The sequence below is a fragment of the Pundamilia nyererei genome, unplaced genomic scaffold, assembly GCF_000239375.1.
Source record: "Pundamilia nyererei isolate P.nyererei 1_Seehausen unplaced genomic scaffold, PunNye1.0 scaffold00062, whole genome shotgun sequence".
NCBI lineage: Eukaryota > Metazoa > Chordata > Actinopteri > Cichliformes > Cichlidae > Pundamilia > Pundamilia nyererei.
The window spans coordinates 1,850,834-1,867,046 of record NW_005187463.1 but is presented as its reverse complement, the minus strand read 5'-3'; the positions used below and the strand labels follow the sequence as shown (position 1 = coordinate 1,867,046).

Genomic DNA, 16,213 nt, shown 5'->3' with positions numbered 1-16,213 from the left:
ATGAGCCCACTTCACGCCCCAAGATTAACCTCCTACACAAAGACACCCAAACACACTTTTATCATATAAACAGTCAGTCTATTGCTGGTATTCTGTTTCTGATAATGTATACAACTGCTGATTAAAGTAATAAATGTATCACAGTAAAAAATATAACCAATGTTATTTCATCATTTTTCATCATGTCTATAGTGGATAGTGTAATGTTAATGTGCACCTTCCTCATTTTATGATGGAAACACATGGCAAATTAATAACTGCAATATAACCGTCATGATAGAGAAACAAACCCCCCAAACATGTTTCACTGACTAATCTCCAATAAAACTAATGCAGTCCAATTAATGAATAACTTTCTTAACAGCGCTCATTTTTCATGTATTTTCACTGGCCTGATGTTAAGAAACAAAACTAAATATGAACAGAACAATGTAGCTATCAATAAATCAATCGAGTCAGTGAACCGGGTGTTGGAAATACTATATAAAGAATTCTATAGCATATGGCAAACAGTCAAACACAATCCATTAAAAACTATACAGGGAAAATAATACAGATAGCTGAACCAGACAGTCAACAAGAGGAGGGAGCAACTTTCACATACTCGATCATTAGCATCCTCCAGCTTGATCTAAAAACTCTATATTTGGATAATTTCACTGTTTATATCAGCACAATATGTTTTCAAGCTTTCTTCATCCTCATATCATGACTAATATTATGATCCAGTTTTTTATGTTTGAAGAATTTCTGTCACGTGTCATTGTTATTTAAAATGTAATGGTCTGCAACAGCACCTCATTCAGGATGGTAGTAGTGGTCGTTTGGGCCACACTTTTGATGCAGACATAAATTGTGAAAATGCATGTTTACTAAGTTTCGTACAGACATTAAGGTCCTGATCAGTCCCTTTTGCACACTTCTGTGTAACACCATAGTCACTGTTTTTATTTCTCCTTTCTAAAACTGCACATTTTGTTATGATATTCCTGGAGTTTCCTGGATGAATTCTATTTTTTCCCAATGGGTGGAAGGGTGTTAATGAATAACCAATAATACAACAGTGTTGCAACATGATGTCCATGATAATAGAGGTATCTCAATGCAGCAGTTATCCAGTACTTTGCACTACATTGCAATGTTTTTACAATACATTGCAATTCCTGTGTAGCTTAAATTAATGAGCTATCTGATTCGCGTTCACTCGCTCTCATTTACAGTACTTTGCCCCTTCAAGTTTCTTTTTCATTAGGCCTCAGTCACATACAGAGACTTGTTGGCGACCTACTGCCAACCTCCGGTCACTAGAGTGTATCCCCCAGCCGGTTGGCGAGGGGTTGCAGGAGGTTACTGGGTGTTGAGGAGTGAGAACAGCTGCAAAGAGAGCGCTGCACCAAAAGCCTTCTTGTGATTGCTTTGATCGCTAGCAGATTTCAGTGGTTTGCATGCAAGATGCCCACATGTCTGCAAATAGTTGCTGAGTAACCACTGAGTACTAATGAAACTTTAAAAAGTCCAACACAGACTTGAAGCTTATATATTAAAAGTGAAAATGTAACTAATTAAAAAGGTGCAGCTTTTACTTTGAAGGCAGATGGTCTCCATTTCTGGTTTGTGTTGCGCTCTTGACAGTTTTACCACAGCTTGACAAATGCAACTTTAAAATCAGGCAGCATTATTATATTTTATTTATTTACTTTTTTCATAACAGTGAAACAAAAACACTACTTGCAGTCCCATCCAAAATGCACTGCTTGGATCAGGTGAAGTCGAAACGAAATTATTTATATTGGAACTGGTGTAACGCTAGCAGCTCTGTCAGTGGTGGTAACAGCTGTAACTGCAGCAGCATGAACCCACGTGATGATTTGAATGACCAAACATTGAAAGAAACCACAACCAGGTACGTTTTCTGCCTCAGCACAAAGTCCAATTAAGCTATCAGAGCTTGGCAAGTGTGATGAATGGAAAGCCTGGTGTGTGTGTGTCTGTGTGTCTGTGTGTTTATTTTATCATTAGGGTATCACCATCCTCAGAGAAGGGCTATTTTCTATTATGCAGTTAGCACGTATAGCACTGAAGGAGCAAATTGGATTGGTATTACAGTATGTACGCCCGGCGCTACATCCTGATGAGCGCCGACAAACAAATTGGATTGGTGGTGTGTAAATCTGAAGCAGTTTGATGAGCCGAAGGGGCAAATTGAATTCTCAACAATGTAAATCTGTATCAGCTCAATGGCTCCCCACCCATTCGGAGCCCTGCCGCCACTTAAATCATGCGATTGTTCCCTGCTGTTCCAAGATACAATCTCTCTTAGCCATTTGCTGCAGCACCTAATCTGTTTTTGATGACCGTGTAGGGATGTAGCTATACATATGGGCAACTGAATCTCCCCCACGCTCATTCTTTCTTTTCATTTCCCCCTCTCTCTCGCTCAAACACACACACACAAACACGAGCCCTACAGTTGGCAGAGAAAGATTGCTTTGATTGAGCCATCCATGTGTGTTGATTCAAGAGATTACTCAGATGATTGGTCATACTAATGGACCTCCTGTTTTCTTGGGAAAACATTTTGATCTCTGTCTGTGAGATAACATCTCATATTTATTACTCCTCCAAGCCCTGTTGATTCACACGGATCATATTTATTGCTTTCCTTATTGGCTTTTTTTGTGCAACACTTTTCTATAAAATAAAATACGACACAGTTACCCTGTATAAAATATAGTCAAATGCAAAATACGATGGCAAATCATTCATGTTCCCTGGTTTTAACTAATGTTGCAACGCATCATGTCTTGATGGAGAATTGTTATTGTTATTAATTTGATGCCACTAATGCATTTTAATAGAGCACGGGAGAGATGAGAAAAGCTTAAAAAACAATGAATTTATACATGTTATGCTATTTTTTTTAAAAAGCAGTCTAGAGACATTTTATCTTTAAGATGTAAAAAAATATATAAACGACATCCAAAGTGTGGTCAGACCAATCAAAATACTGCATTTCTAATGCATGATTTAACCTCGGGTTACAGATGAGAGGGACCATCCAACCTGTGAGGTTTAGAAGCATCTGTGATGAGGGGAAGCAAGCATAAGTTCACATAACAAGGCACCATTAATGCTAAACAATATATGCATGTGTTGCTTGAATGCCAAAGTGGCACGGTTATCAAAAACACCTTATAAATATGCATAAATGAATGTTTGCCGTTTTTACAGATCATTCTGCTTGTGTGTTTCTTCAGTTATCCGTACAGTGAAGACAGCAGTCAGGGGAAGCAGTACATGAATACCAGATGCCCCGCCTGGTGTGACCGAATCCTGATGTCTCCCTCTGCCAGAGACATGTTGCTAAAGGTGAGCCTCTATTTCTACTCAAACCTCACCACTCTCCCCTCAGCTAAAGAGCAAGTGTCTTTATTAATGTCTCACTCTGCTCCTACAACTCCATCATCCTTGATCTGCATGCCCCTCCTCTCTTTTGGCACTTCACAGATGGAAGGATGAGGTGTCTGTAAATATTAATTAGCAATGATAAGCCATGGGTCCACCCAGACAGTATATATATCCAAACACTGGAGTTCCAGTGGGTCCCGTCTTCCTCATTGAGCGGCAGATCTGTCTTTTTACTCGCAGAGCTGAAGTCTGCCAGTCCCTGTTCAGCTTCAGATCCATCCCATTATTAACGCCAGCCAATCTGCCACCTCTGGAATCTCAGCCAATAAAACCCAGCTTTGTCTTTAGAGGCCTGACCCTTTTGAGCGCTGGAACACACGGGCTTTCATCTGTTAATGTGTGTGAAAGAGATGCAGCAGTGTATTGTACAGTACCAGTCCACAGTGGGGGGGTTACTCAGGAAGTTTGGCTTCTTTTCTTCTTTTGTCCACAACAAATGAGAAAATTCCTTCCTGAGCTTTATTCTTTACTGACTGAAGCATCACAAGGACCCCGCTCCCATCGCTGTGTTACCATAGATTGTAAATTACAGAGACTGCAGAGGCTTAAAATATGGTAGCATGCGGTTTGTTTTTACCCACTTAAAGTGTCAGAATTATATAAGAGGGGATCCACGCGCACAAACAGCTGGTTCGCTGTTTGCTTTTCTTCCCCTCAAGCACCGGTTAATTGTTTGTAATGCAGGGACAGAGTGGAACAGTTAGTGTGTTCACAGATTGGCTGATGATTCACTGAGCGCACACTCTCTGGCTCCGAGCATTACAGATTGTTGAGACATGGGCCCGTAAACAGCCCGGCGTGCGGCGTCATCTATCATGGCACGGTCGGTTAACTTGCCATCATGTTATTTTCTGCTTGCCGAGCCCTAACACGCCAAAGGTTGCCCGCTGGCTGTGCGGCACGGCACCGGCTCCGGGAGCGGCGGTAATGAATGTTTAGCCGAGCGAGCGCTCCCTCTCTGCCGGAGGGCCCCGGGTAATTTGTTTATCTGTCTAAAGATTATGCAGCCCGAAAATCCACAATTTTATGCTGCCTTTGTAAATTATCAAGTGTGTGTTTGATGAATGTGTCTCAGGCTGCAGGAGGCAGCGGCACAGGAGCCGGCTGCCAGACAAATAGAGAGGAGGCAGCGCGTGGCCCGCTAGGAAAGGTAGTGAGGTGTAGGCACACGGCGTGCTGACCCGGCTCCGCTGCAGGATTGGTCTGAAGTTAATTTGGATTTGGCTTTATGGTTCATTCTCCGGCTCTCTGTCTCTTTCTTCTAAAGTGTCAGTGCCGCTCTCCACATCACAACCGGTGGCACACACCAACCTCTGTGTGTGTGTAAGTGGGGGCTGGTGGCTGTTTAAAAAGTCTTTAGTTCAACCAGACAAGTGTGATTTATACTCCAGTCTGCGGATTCATGTGCGAGTGGCTTCTTTGTGTGCAGGCAGTGATATTGAAACACGGTTCTCTCAGATAAGCACTTAGATTACACTGAGAGTGTATTAGGCCGTGAGGCAAATGTCCACTTTGTAAATTGCTCCTGCTTTTCATTTTTCTTCACGCGAGCTTAAAGTTAAAACTCAAAGCTCGAGGTGCGTTCAGCCACAGCTCAGTGCCGCTGCTCTCTGAGAATCGGGGTAACTATAATCAGAAGGAAGAAGTCGGACGTCGAAAAAGGACGTCGGGCTACAATTAGGTTTTTTTCTTCGTTTTCTTTGCCTGCTGTGATTCATTTTTGTGCCTGTAAATTAGCTTAATTTTACTAATAGCTGTGCCTGAACTAAGCATAAACTATTTAACATCCCCTAATTTACTTAGTAGTTATATCGAGCATTTATTTAAAATTTATCTTCATTACGTCCCATTCAATTGGAGAACTCATTGGGTAGCCTGCCTACTCGCCTTCTGGGGGCCACCTCTAATATTTTGGGGGTTCTGGAGGAGGCAGCATATCTTAATTAGCCAAGGCTTTCTATTCTGTCCACCCAATGCTGGTAAATTAAAAAAACAAAAACGGAGATCCATTTACCTCCATGCAACCAAAACCAGCTCCAAAGCGACTGATCGGATCACAGCAGAATTGCGTCCCTTTTCCAACAGACTCTGCATTATTCATATTCTAATGTGGGCTTTTTAACATCACATCACTCCCTAATATTTTCAGCATTTCTCAAGCTGAATGACTAAGTGTCTCTCTGTTAGTGAACAACAGCAGTGCTGATATTATTAAGATTTTTCTGGCACCTAAACAAACACAACATTTTTAATCACGTGTCGATTGTGTAAAACAGCCCCTGTAGGACCTGATAAACTTTTACAAATTTCTAATAACTGATGAAGGAGGAATCTTGCTTTATCTGTCTGCACTTCAGAAACCGAGGACTGTAGTCGCGCATCTTCTAAGGGAGGTTTTTCTTTGTCCTTTTTTCCAGCACACGTGGAACTTAGATGACGGGTGTAAGCTTAGTTCTGGTTTCCTAATGTGTAGGAGAGAAGCTCCTCAGTTGAAATTTACTGTTGAAACTGTTTTGTCCAGACGTTGCCTATTTCTCTTTTCCAGCTGACTTTTATTTTGAAACCAGCTACATGATCCTCCTAATTGTGTTTAATGAAGCTGCTCCAGTTCATTCAATACCACGACACTAACATGTAGTGATTGTCCTGTGTAAGTGCGACCCCAACATTTAGATCGCACCACGTTTGATTTTGTGTCTCTGCAGCCTGAAAATGAAGAGAAGTCTATAGTCTATGATAACATTGGGCCCAATGTCTGCATGGGGGACCACAAGGTAACACAACCTCACTCACTGTGTGCGATTGTTCTGTGATGTGTTGAATATGCTGCTCTGGAGAAGCTGTGATCTGTGACCTGTGTGTCTGCAGTGTAAAACCAGTGTGTTAAAAATATTCTACTTCAGTTTGTACAAATATTTTACTTTAATACTTTCATTTTGAAGTTTTCTTCCTTTTTGGGGTTAATGTGACTGATTAACTTGAACTATTTAGTTGATAAAATCCTGTTTATATATAAGTAATAGCTTTCTTTTCAATTCATGCTTTAAAGAAGAGAATGATAGAGTTACAATGCTTTTGTTTAATTTTTAAAAAGGAAGAAAGAAAGAAAGTTAAGTCATAATTGCGTACTTATTTAAGTTCAGTTAAATTAATCCAGTGCGAGAGGTAAATGAAGCCTAAGTGAGTTGACTAAATAGTATAATTTACCTTTAATCTAGCAAAGCATGCATCACATACTGTTATTATTATCATTCTGAAAACCTTTAACTTTAGGGTTCATCACCTTAAATAAATAAAAGCATTCGGTTGAAGTTTGTTGAGTTCTTCGGGTTGTCACAGTGAAATATGCTCCAAGTGTGAAGCTGATCAGTCTGCAGAGGCTTTTTTCTGACGTCACGTCTAATAGAATCTCTGCATTTGTCTTTATTTGATTACATGTGTTAGAAACCCAATCACCAATCCCTAGTTCATCTATATAACCTGTACAGTTAACAGCTTATCTTATTATTACTGAAGTCTGCAGAGTTTAAGTATAAAACTGGCATGAATTTCACTAGAACAATAAAACAAACTCTAATAATGATCCTGAATTTTCTCCTACTGTTAACTTTATTAAGCTATTACTGTATTTGTCAGGAAAATTCTGCAGAAAGTAGGAAAGTGGAAAAGATTTTTCCCATAAGGTCGGCTGTAGGGCTGAAGTCTGTGTAGTGTCAGACAGAAGGTCTTCCACTGAAAGAGAGGCGCCTTAAACCAGGTCTTTCATCACTACGCGGTGTGACACGGACGCTGTTGTGTGTGTGCGAGGTGACCTGAGCACAGCGGCAGACACTCCACCGTCCCTTACCTCCAAACCACACAACGCCGCTAAAGTCACAGCTGCCTATGTTTAAAAAATGTCCAGTGTAGTTAGCACACAGGCCCCAAAATGCTCCCGGACTGGTATGTGAGTTTAACCTGCATGTCAGAGGTGCTCACAGGGGTGGGTTGGTCGTTTCGTGGGGTGGAGGAGGAGGGTGGGGTGTGTGTGTGTGGTGTGCTTCTTCCAGAGAAGTATGGAGTTTTCTTACCGTGGTTTGTCTCTGTCCCCCCCTCACCAGCCTGTCTTCCTGTCCTTCCGAATAACAGCGGGGGCAGGTAAACCTAATGCAAATAAGCACAAGTGTTGTGTGGTGCAGTGATGTCGTGGTAAATATCATTCTTTTTCTTTATCACAATTCTTCCCATTGTTGCTATTGTTCACTTTGATTTGCTTGACTGTTTTTTTCATGACTTTGCACAAGTGGCAGGCGTGCCTGCTTGAGGAGTTTTATTGTGAAATAAAACAGCGTCGGTGCAGAAATCACAGTCACGCGAGATTGCTTAAAATGCTTCTCTTTTTTAAGAAAATCTCGTGCTGCAGCTCATGTTTGACCTTTTTAAGAATCATCAGATTTGTTTGATTAAAAAATCACTTTGGGTGTTGGAGGAGTAAAACTTTTTCCCACCCCGTCCCTCTCCCCTTCTTTTATTCCTCCGCAGGGAAGTGTTGCCAAAGGGGGGAGAACATATTCCGTGAAGCGCCTCTGTGAGAACACCCGAGAAACAAACAGGACACCGCACACACAGCGCACACACATGCACAAAAACACACCCACACACACACTTTGCACAAGCATACACTGAAGAACCTAGACAGACTTTGTTTCAGCAGTGCTGACCAGTTGCAGTAATCCAGACGCCTCATCCATACGAAAACCCCGACCCGGTTTCTTCCCACGAAACACTCGCCGAGATCTGGACGAGCCACCCGAGGGCCCGGCTTCCAGACGAGATACACATCGCTGACCTCATCGTTGCCATGCAACCCTCCCCCATTCCCCAGAGAAAAGGACAACCAGACGGACGGACGGACAACTCTCTTCCATGCCACAGCCTCATTGCCAAAACTCTAATTGAACACAGTCCTACTACATCCTTTTAGACACCGTACTTGGCATTTTTAGGTATGCCTCTATGTATAGAAGCTACTTTCCATACAGTATGTAAGGTGTTTTAAAAAACAAAAAAGAAAAGTGCAATGCAAAAAAAAGTTGTGTATCTATATTGTTAGGTTTATTTGTACATCGGACAGTATAACATAGACTCGTTGATGGTTTTAGTGCCGTTCTCTTCTCTGACCAAACTTTGCGGTCCCTTTGTTGGAATAGATAGAACTTCTAAGTTTATTTCAACAGTTTCTATATAAATACATATATATATTGTTTTTTTTTCTCTTTTGTTTCATTTTGGTTTTTTGAGTTGTTCTTGTCGTTGTGTGCGCAACACACAGCCATGCCTGACACATCAGTTGAGTCTTGTTTTATATACTGTACTTTTTAAAGAGATAATTTATAATTCTTACCAAAATGTTTATGCTGGAGTGCGTGCGCAGACACAGCGCGGCCGTGTCGGTGTTCCCACAGCCACGCTGACCTTTGAATAAGTCCGTACAACAAGAGAGGAGTGATTTATTGCCTATCCAAGAATGTTTTAAGCAGTGCCATAGACCATGCAGGTGTGTGTATATATATATGTATATATACATATACACATACATATATATTTAAAAAGATAATGTTTCATATATAGCACTCTCACATTATGTCATTCTTATTCTTACTCTAACTTATTTCTATAATATTATGGTTCTGAATGTGATATTTTAGGTAGGTTTGGGTGTCCTTAAAATGTAAACTGTCTTTTTTTGTTTTTTGTCTATTTTTGTTACTGCATTATGGTGCCAAGTATCCTAAACAGGAATGAAGTGTGTCAGAAATACTTAAGATAAATGAGAGAAACTCTAAAAGCAGGGGAGGGGCGTGGGGCAGAGCAGGGAGTCTTGTAATTGTAATTGTTCAGTATGTAGCCTTCAGCAGCCTCCTTTGCAAATAATTGGAGCATTAGAGGTGATGGGAGACTTCTTCTTTTTTTTTTTATCATCATCGATTTCATGTACTACACTACAGGTTTCAGACTCAGTGAAGCCATCAGATTGATCCTCCCTTATTATTATTATTTTTTCTCCATCTAAATCAAACACCAAGTGGAACTGTTTTTGTGCCTGCTGCAGAATTTATGTCATCTTTTGTGATTTGGTCCATAAGACAGAATGTTTATAAAAGTTTAAAAAAAACTAAACAAAAAAAGTAAATGAAACCCTGCTTGTTTTTGTTCCAGCTGCTCGTTGTGAGTATACTGTAGGATTATAAGCTGCAGTTATTATTTTTTCCCTTCACTCCATCCTATAAAAGCAGATAGAGATTTTATTCCAGCCCCCTTTCAGGACGGCCTGGCCTCTACTGTAGGTGATGCAGTTCTCAAAAGCAATAAAACCCATTAGAGCTCAATGCCTATTCTGTCCTCATTCTTTCTCGTTTTTACTTCCTGGTATACAACTTATTTTTTAATAACACAGAGAGAGCTCCACATTAACTATTCGAATACGGGCTTCCACCTCGTGTGCAGTGTTATTGATTTGGTCTCACTTTTTGCGCACTAGTGCCCAACAATACATTTTGTACGCAACTTTTCAGATAAAGAAAAAAAAATTGCGTCAAGTGAAATACGCAATGCAATTTGACCCACGTGTATGAGTCCTCGCTGCCTTTAACTGAGGCCTAAAACACATTTAAATGTCCACGTTAAACAATTCCGAGTATAAAAATGAGAAAAATGTTACATTTTATTATTATTTAACAAATTTAATAGAAATATATTGAAATACATAATTAAGCTTGAAACGTTTGGGGTCTTTTTAATATCAGCCTGTTCCCGCGGCCTCAGTTTAAAGAAGGACTTTTCCTTAAATCCGTCTTTTATGATGGCAGCTGTTCACTTCATGCACGGATTATCAAAAAGTCCAAGGTGGGATTTGAGTTTAATGAGCGCTCATTTGTGATTGGCTGAACTCTCCCATTGATTTGCCTACATAGAACTACCTCGGGTGTAGTTCCGCATTTCAGACAGAGGGGGAGCACTTCAAGTCTCAAGTATTAAATACAAGAACTCTGAACACCAAACAGTATAAAACCGCAATTAAGCTTTTTCTGAGATAAAGTAATAATAATAAAGGCTAAGGATCACTTTCTCTCCAAGAGCAACGTAAAGATTGAACAAAGAGTTAATTAATCTCCATTTATAAGATGGAAAATAAAACCTCCAGCATTGAAAGAGATGATTTATTGTTGGTCATTTATATGTGTTAGAAATCGATGTTTTACCTTTTTGTAATAATCATAATAATTATAATAACGCTTCATAATTTATGGAGGGAATTGTTTTTAAGTAAATAAATGATGATCCCACATAAATTGCACATTTTGAAGAAAAAAAAAATTAAATATTTTAAAAGACTCGTTTTTCCTTACGCGCCACTCTTGTATAAAATATATAAACTTAATAATAACAACATCAGTTAACCCGCTTTCGGTGTCATTGCTGCCAATAAGGAAATTCACTTATCGATAGTCATGAATTTCTCTTTAATTTATATTAAGCCCATACATTAAATCAAAACCCAAAAGAAAAAAAAAAGAAAAAAAAAAAGCTTGTTAAATAATTTATTCATAATACAAAGGGGGTTTACTTTTTTCTTTTTCTTCCTATAACCTTCCGGAAGCGATAATACTCTTTAGATCCAACTTAAAACGATGCTCCGGTTCTCTGCTCGGCTGCGTGATGAGGTAAAACAGAAACTCTGTCAAACTAAATAAAAGTGATGTTAAAAAACAAGCTGTGTGGTTTTTCTTGGTTTGTTTGTTTACAGTCATTATTTACAGCATTTAGCATTTTATACAATAGTGTTTCTGTAATGAAATGTAGAGTTCAATAAAACGTGACTTTACTCAGCAGGAAGAAAAAAATTAAAAAGCGGTATCGGAGGGAGTGATGAGCCCAATGCTGCCACGTTTCCGCTGCTCAAATCATAACTTACTCAGTAAAAAATATATATACACACAATCTCACATACATGTTCATCTGCAGGCTACAGCACAAAAATCAGTCACTCGTCTCAAACCTGCCCCCTTCAAACAGTTTAGTCTGTTGCCTTTTAGGACAGTGGATACCCTGGTTAAACTGAGCTTTAGAAGCGTCACAGGCCCCGTTTGCACCTGCCATTTAAAACATGCGCCCGGGATCTGGATCAGTGTGCTACTAAAATAAACAAAAACAAAACAAACAAAAAAAATCTGTTAATACGTGTAAAATAAAAAACAAAATTTTTAAAAAGTGTGCAATCTCTTCAGATGAACGTATGAATACCGAAATGTAATAAAACATTTAGAGGTCACATTAGGAGCTGAAACCGTGACGTAACGTGACAAGCTGTAAAAATAATGCAACAAGTGCAATGACTTAAAGTGTAAACGTTTTGAGCTCAGCACTGATCCAAAGTAGGGTTGTTTTTTTAAAGAATATTTTCTTTACATTTACACCTGTTAAAACTCTGCCTGTATGCGTAAAAACTCATTTGCGTCTCCAGGACAGTTTCCGTTCCCAGCATCAGTGTCCTTTCAGCTGCATAAACATGTCCTCATCAGTCTTTCTCAAGTCCAGGAGGAAACACAGTTATAGCTCCGCATACAGCAGCGTCTGGGTGAGTTTGGATGCAACCATGTGCGTCTCCGCTTGGCCACCTTTTCGGTTTTTCCCGTGCGTCTGGACGCAGGCTTGGGAGTTTTGCGCATTTTTCTATCTCTGCTTGAGGGTGTGTGGGGGGGTGGGGGAATAAAGGTGATCCCTTAAGAGGCATGTTGGAAATGTCAGGTGGAGATGGGCTCGGAAAGAGTGCGACAAGTCTTCGTGGGGACCCCTTTTCTGGGTCCCTCTCAGGCTGTGGGGATCACAAGGTGTCCGAGCTGTTACTGCAGGGGCTGATCAGCGCCAGGTTGGTAGCCTTGTGCTTTTTCAAGAGTCTCGTGATTTTTTCGTCGTCTGAATTTGGGTCCAGGGGTTTGTTGTACTCGTCGTCCTCCTCGTTGTCAGAGCTCTCCTTCATTTTCTCCGTCTCGGAGTCGTGCTTCTTCTTAGCCGAGGCCATTTCCGCTGCGTGCCTCTTCCGCCATTTGGTTCTTCTGTTCTGAAACCAAACCTGATGAGAAGAGAGGGGAAAAAAAATAAAATAAAATAAAAAAATAAAGACACACAGATGCTCAACAGGTCCAGCACCAGTAACAGAAGCAGGAAATCAGGAGGTCCAAACAGTTATTTATCCACAAGAGAAACAAACAAGCAATAAAAACCCCATTAATAATAAATAATAATAACAATAATAAAAGAAGACGAAGAAGAAGCTGCTTCTACAATTATTTTTAATTACTTTTTAATCCATTAATTTATTTGTGTCCAATCAAAAATAATAAAACAAAAACAGTAACCGATTAAAATGTAGATAAAAATAAGCTTCTTCTGCTTTTCATAATAATAAAAATAATGTTACTGTAGCACAGTCAGTTTCAAAAGTCTGGGGATAAAACATTTCCCATTATTATTATTATTATTATTATAATCATCATCATCATCATCATCTTATTTTATTTTATTTTATTTTATTTTAAATGAAGCTGTAGCATGTGGAAATAACCCTACACTTTCCGGCCTTGTAGCCGAATCTTCCCCAATTAAAGAAATCAAAGCGCAGATCAGCCTCAATTTATTTATTTATTTTATTCCCCACATGCTTCTCAGCCCTGAGCAGGCACGGTTTAGCGGTCTTTACCTTGACTTGACTCTCGGTCATTCCTAAAGAGTAGGCCAGCCGGGCTCTCTCCGGGCCGGCCAGGTATTTTGTCTGCTCGAAAGTTTTTTCCAGTGCAAAGATTTGCTGTCCTGAAAACGTCGGCCTGGAGTGTTTCTTCTTCCCGTCCTTGTCCACCATCATGTTAGCCTGAGCTGAGGAGAGATGCAAAATGTGTGGTTATATTAAGATATATTAAATTTATAGTTGGATAGTAAAACAAACAAACATTGGATCAGTAAGTGTGATGCTCCTGGATGTGTCAGACCCAACTCTTCGTGATTACAGTTTTAATGCCACTGTGATGTTCATTCAGCGCCCTGTGTGGAAGTCTCAGTGTCTTTTCTGGTACTCTGACGTGGCTGTATAACAACACTGACCCTGTGGCACAGCATTCATAACGTGCAACCTGTGTTACATTTGTTGTCGTGATTGTGTGAAACGCAGGGCAGGTGTACTTCTTGTAAGTTGGGGTTGTTTTCTCTCAAACGGGCCTCTTATTAACCAAAATAACCTCTGAATTCCAAAGAAAACATCACAGGGGAATGTCGGCTTCTCCCAAATGTAAACTATTCATTATATGTATAAAAAAGGCAGCCCAGAGGCACGCTCAGACGGGACTTACTAGGACAAGGAACCCGAGGGTCCCTCCACGGAGAGCCTTGCATCACCCCGGGCCAGAAGATGGGTGCCCGCCCCGGTAGCTCGGCCAGTGGCTTCGGATACCGCGACACCGCCGGGCTGAAGTACATCCCCGCCGCTGCTGCGGCCGCGGTGGTTGCCAGGCCGTTTATCCGCGGAAATCCGGACAACAGCTGCCCGGCGGTGGTAATTGGTCTCCCCAGGATGTCGCTTATTCCGTGCGGGGTCCCCCCGGAGAACTGAGAGTTGAGGTTGGACAGCGGGGGCGCCTTGAAGCCCGCCGGGCTCTGCTGCAGCGCGTACGGGAACAGGGACGTCTTCATCTCGGTCATGTTGTGCAACGCCGCCAGCGGGGTGCTGCCCAGTACGAAAGCACTCTGCCGGTTAGCCTCCATCTGCCCGACCGCTAACATCTGTGAACATGAACCGCCAAACTCGCTGGGACAGAAACTGGAAGGAAACTAGCGGGAGTAGTAAAGGCGAGTAAATGCAGGCGCACAGCGGACTGCTGGGATTCAGGAGCCTGGCCACTTCTGCCGCCTTTTCCAAAGTATCCTGGGCCCGGAGGAAGACTCTTGAAATGTTAGAAAAAACTTGAACGAAAGCGAAGTTCTCTCTCGGGAGTGAAGAGCTCGGCAAAAACTCCAAAACGCCTCTCCGCGTGTTTGCTTTGCTCGGAGTCTGTCAGCTGGGAGAAGGCTGCATGCGTCCGCCTCAGGAATCCTCGCGGAAATCGGACGATCTGATGATGGTTTTGATGGGAACCATTAAAAGGCTCGGCTCGCCTTTTCATAAATTCACTCGCTCTATGCTGGGAGTGAAGCGGGAGTCGCTGATAACAGCGCAGCCACCTGCACGAGCGTTATTCCCATTGGACAAGGCTGAGTGAGACGGCGCCCTGATTGGAGGAGACATAAACCCCGCTGCTGGACGGATGCTGCCTTGACGTGCTGTCGGAAATAAGACTGTTCCCCCCACTCCAGTAAAGATGCATATCAACGGTGCCTATTAGGACTGAGTGGATTTGTTTTTGATAGATGGAGATGCATGTTGGTGATACATTTCAGAGCAAGTCGGCAACAGAAAAGTCTGGGAGCGTAGCATATTGTTTCATTAATAATGATAACACTTTAATACTGCTGGCATAGAAATGATCGTTTTTTTGTTTTTTGTTGTTTGTTTTTTTAAAAAGGCGCTTTTTAAAAAAACAGTATTTTCTGGTTTTACATTAGAGAGACGAGGCCTGAGGGTTTTTTTGTTTGTTTTTGTGTGTGCAGAAGCTAAACGTTGCTTAACATAGTGTAAAGCTGAATTAAGGATTTATTATTGTGGAAACCATCGTGTCAGAGGAACCTTGAATGCACCAACAGCCCCACTCCATTAAGATATTTGGTGGTGCTGTTAATGATGCGTCCTGCGCTGTGGAAATCATTGTTTCCACGTACTGCAACACTCACTCACTTACATTAAAACCTGTTAGCGCAGAGTACGGGAGGAGGTTAAAGTAGAAACGGAAACCGGACGAAGACTTCTTTGGGTAATTTCAGTGAAACGATTGTAATAATAAATATAATAATAAAAGTAATAATAATAATAATAATAAGTTCCACCCTTCGCTCGCAAAATTAGTTTTTATGAAGATTAAATTTATTTTTCTTGATATTTTTCCGTTATTTATAAATGTTTTTTTCTTCTTTCACTTTTGCACAAAAGTATCAATTTTGATACCGATTCCGACAAAGGCTACTTTAGTAAATGACATCGAATAAATTATTAGTATTATTTTTTTATTAAAAAATACAACTTGTAATTCGACTAAAATATTTATCTATTTATTTATTTTATTAAATATGACGTGTTTGGGGTAACTCGAAGCAAAGTAGCTGTCGCTGGCCTTTTATATGAACCATCAAACAGCAGAAGCTCATTAAAGCACAGCCTGTTTTTATTTATTTTATAAGAGTGAGATAATTTGGTGTTTTTCAACACAAACTGCGTTATTACGGTGAAAGTGTGCGAGAAAAACGCGCCGGGCTCCAGTCATCACTCTGAGTGCTGTAATATTTTATGGAGATGTGAGAAGGTTGTAAGAGTGAAATATGGCCACGTTAGCATTTGAAAGGCCTCAGCAAATGCACACTGCTGCTCATTTGCTCACCGGGGGAAGGACTGAGGATTTTAAAAGCTTTTTCTTTTTTTCTTCTTCTCTGTATTTTTTTTGCTGAAGCTCGAGGTGATTCATGATTTTGGCTGTATTTCTTCAAGCTGGATGCAGTGCATGAACGTCTAATTCTATAAACAACGTCTCTATTTCTAGATTAAATATATATATCTCTATCTATCTAT

At 40.8% G+C, this 16,213-nt stretch overlaps 2 protein-coding genes across 2 annotated transcripts in view; one reads left to right on the top strand and one right to left on the bottom strand.

Moving 5' to 3' along the window:
- The window catches only part of inpp5a (inositol polyphosphate-5-phosphatase A), a 145,172-nt gene extending 137,116 nt beyond the window's left edge, over positions 1–8,056 (top strand). The window contains exons 13-16 of the mRNA XM_005735113.1: positions 3,258–3,369; positions 6,174–6,242; positions 7,569–7,656; positions 7,990–8,056. Of these exons, the coding sequence (XP_005735170.1) occupies positions 3,258–3,369; positions 6,174–6,242; positions 7,569–7,649 (262 nt within the window). The 3' untranslated portion in view covers positions 7,650–7,656; positions 7,990–8,056. The remainder of the gene's footprint in view (positions 1–3,257; positions 3,370–6,173; positions 6,243–7,568; positions 7,657–7,989) is intronic.
- A 2,985-nt stretch (positions 8,057–11,041) lies between these two features.
- Positions 11,042–14,709, bottom strand: nkx6.2 (NK6 homeobox 2). Its single transcript, XM_005735110.1, has 3 exons — positions 13,851–14,709; positions 13,208–13,380; positions 11,042–12,580 (listed from the first exon to the last, which is right to left on the bottom strand). The coding sequence occupies exons 1-3, from the start codon at positions 14,278–14,280 to the stop codon at positions 12,332–12,334; spliced, it is 852 nt and encodes a 283-aa protein (XP_005735167.1). The 5' UTR covers positions 14,281–14,709; the 3' UTR covers positions 11,042–12,331.
- Positions 14,710–16,213: the final 1,504 nt, after the last annotated feature.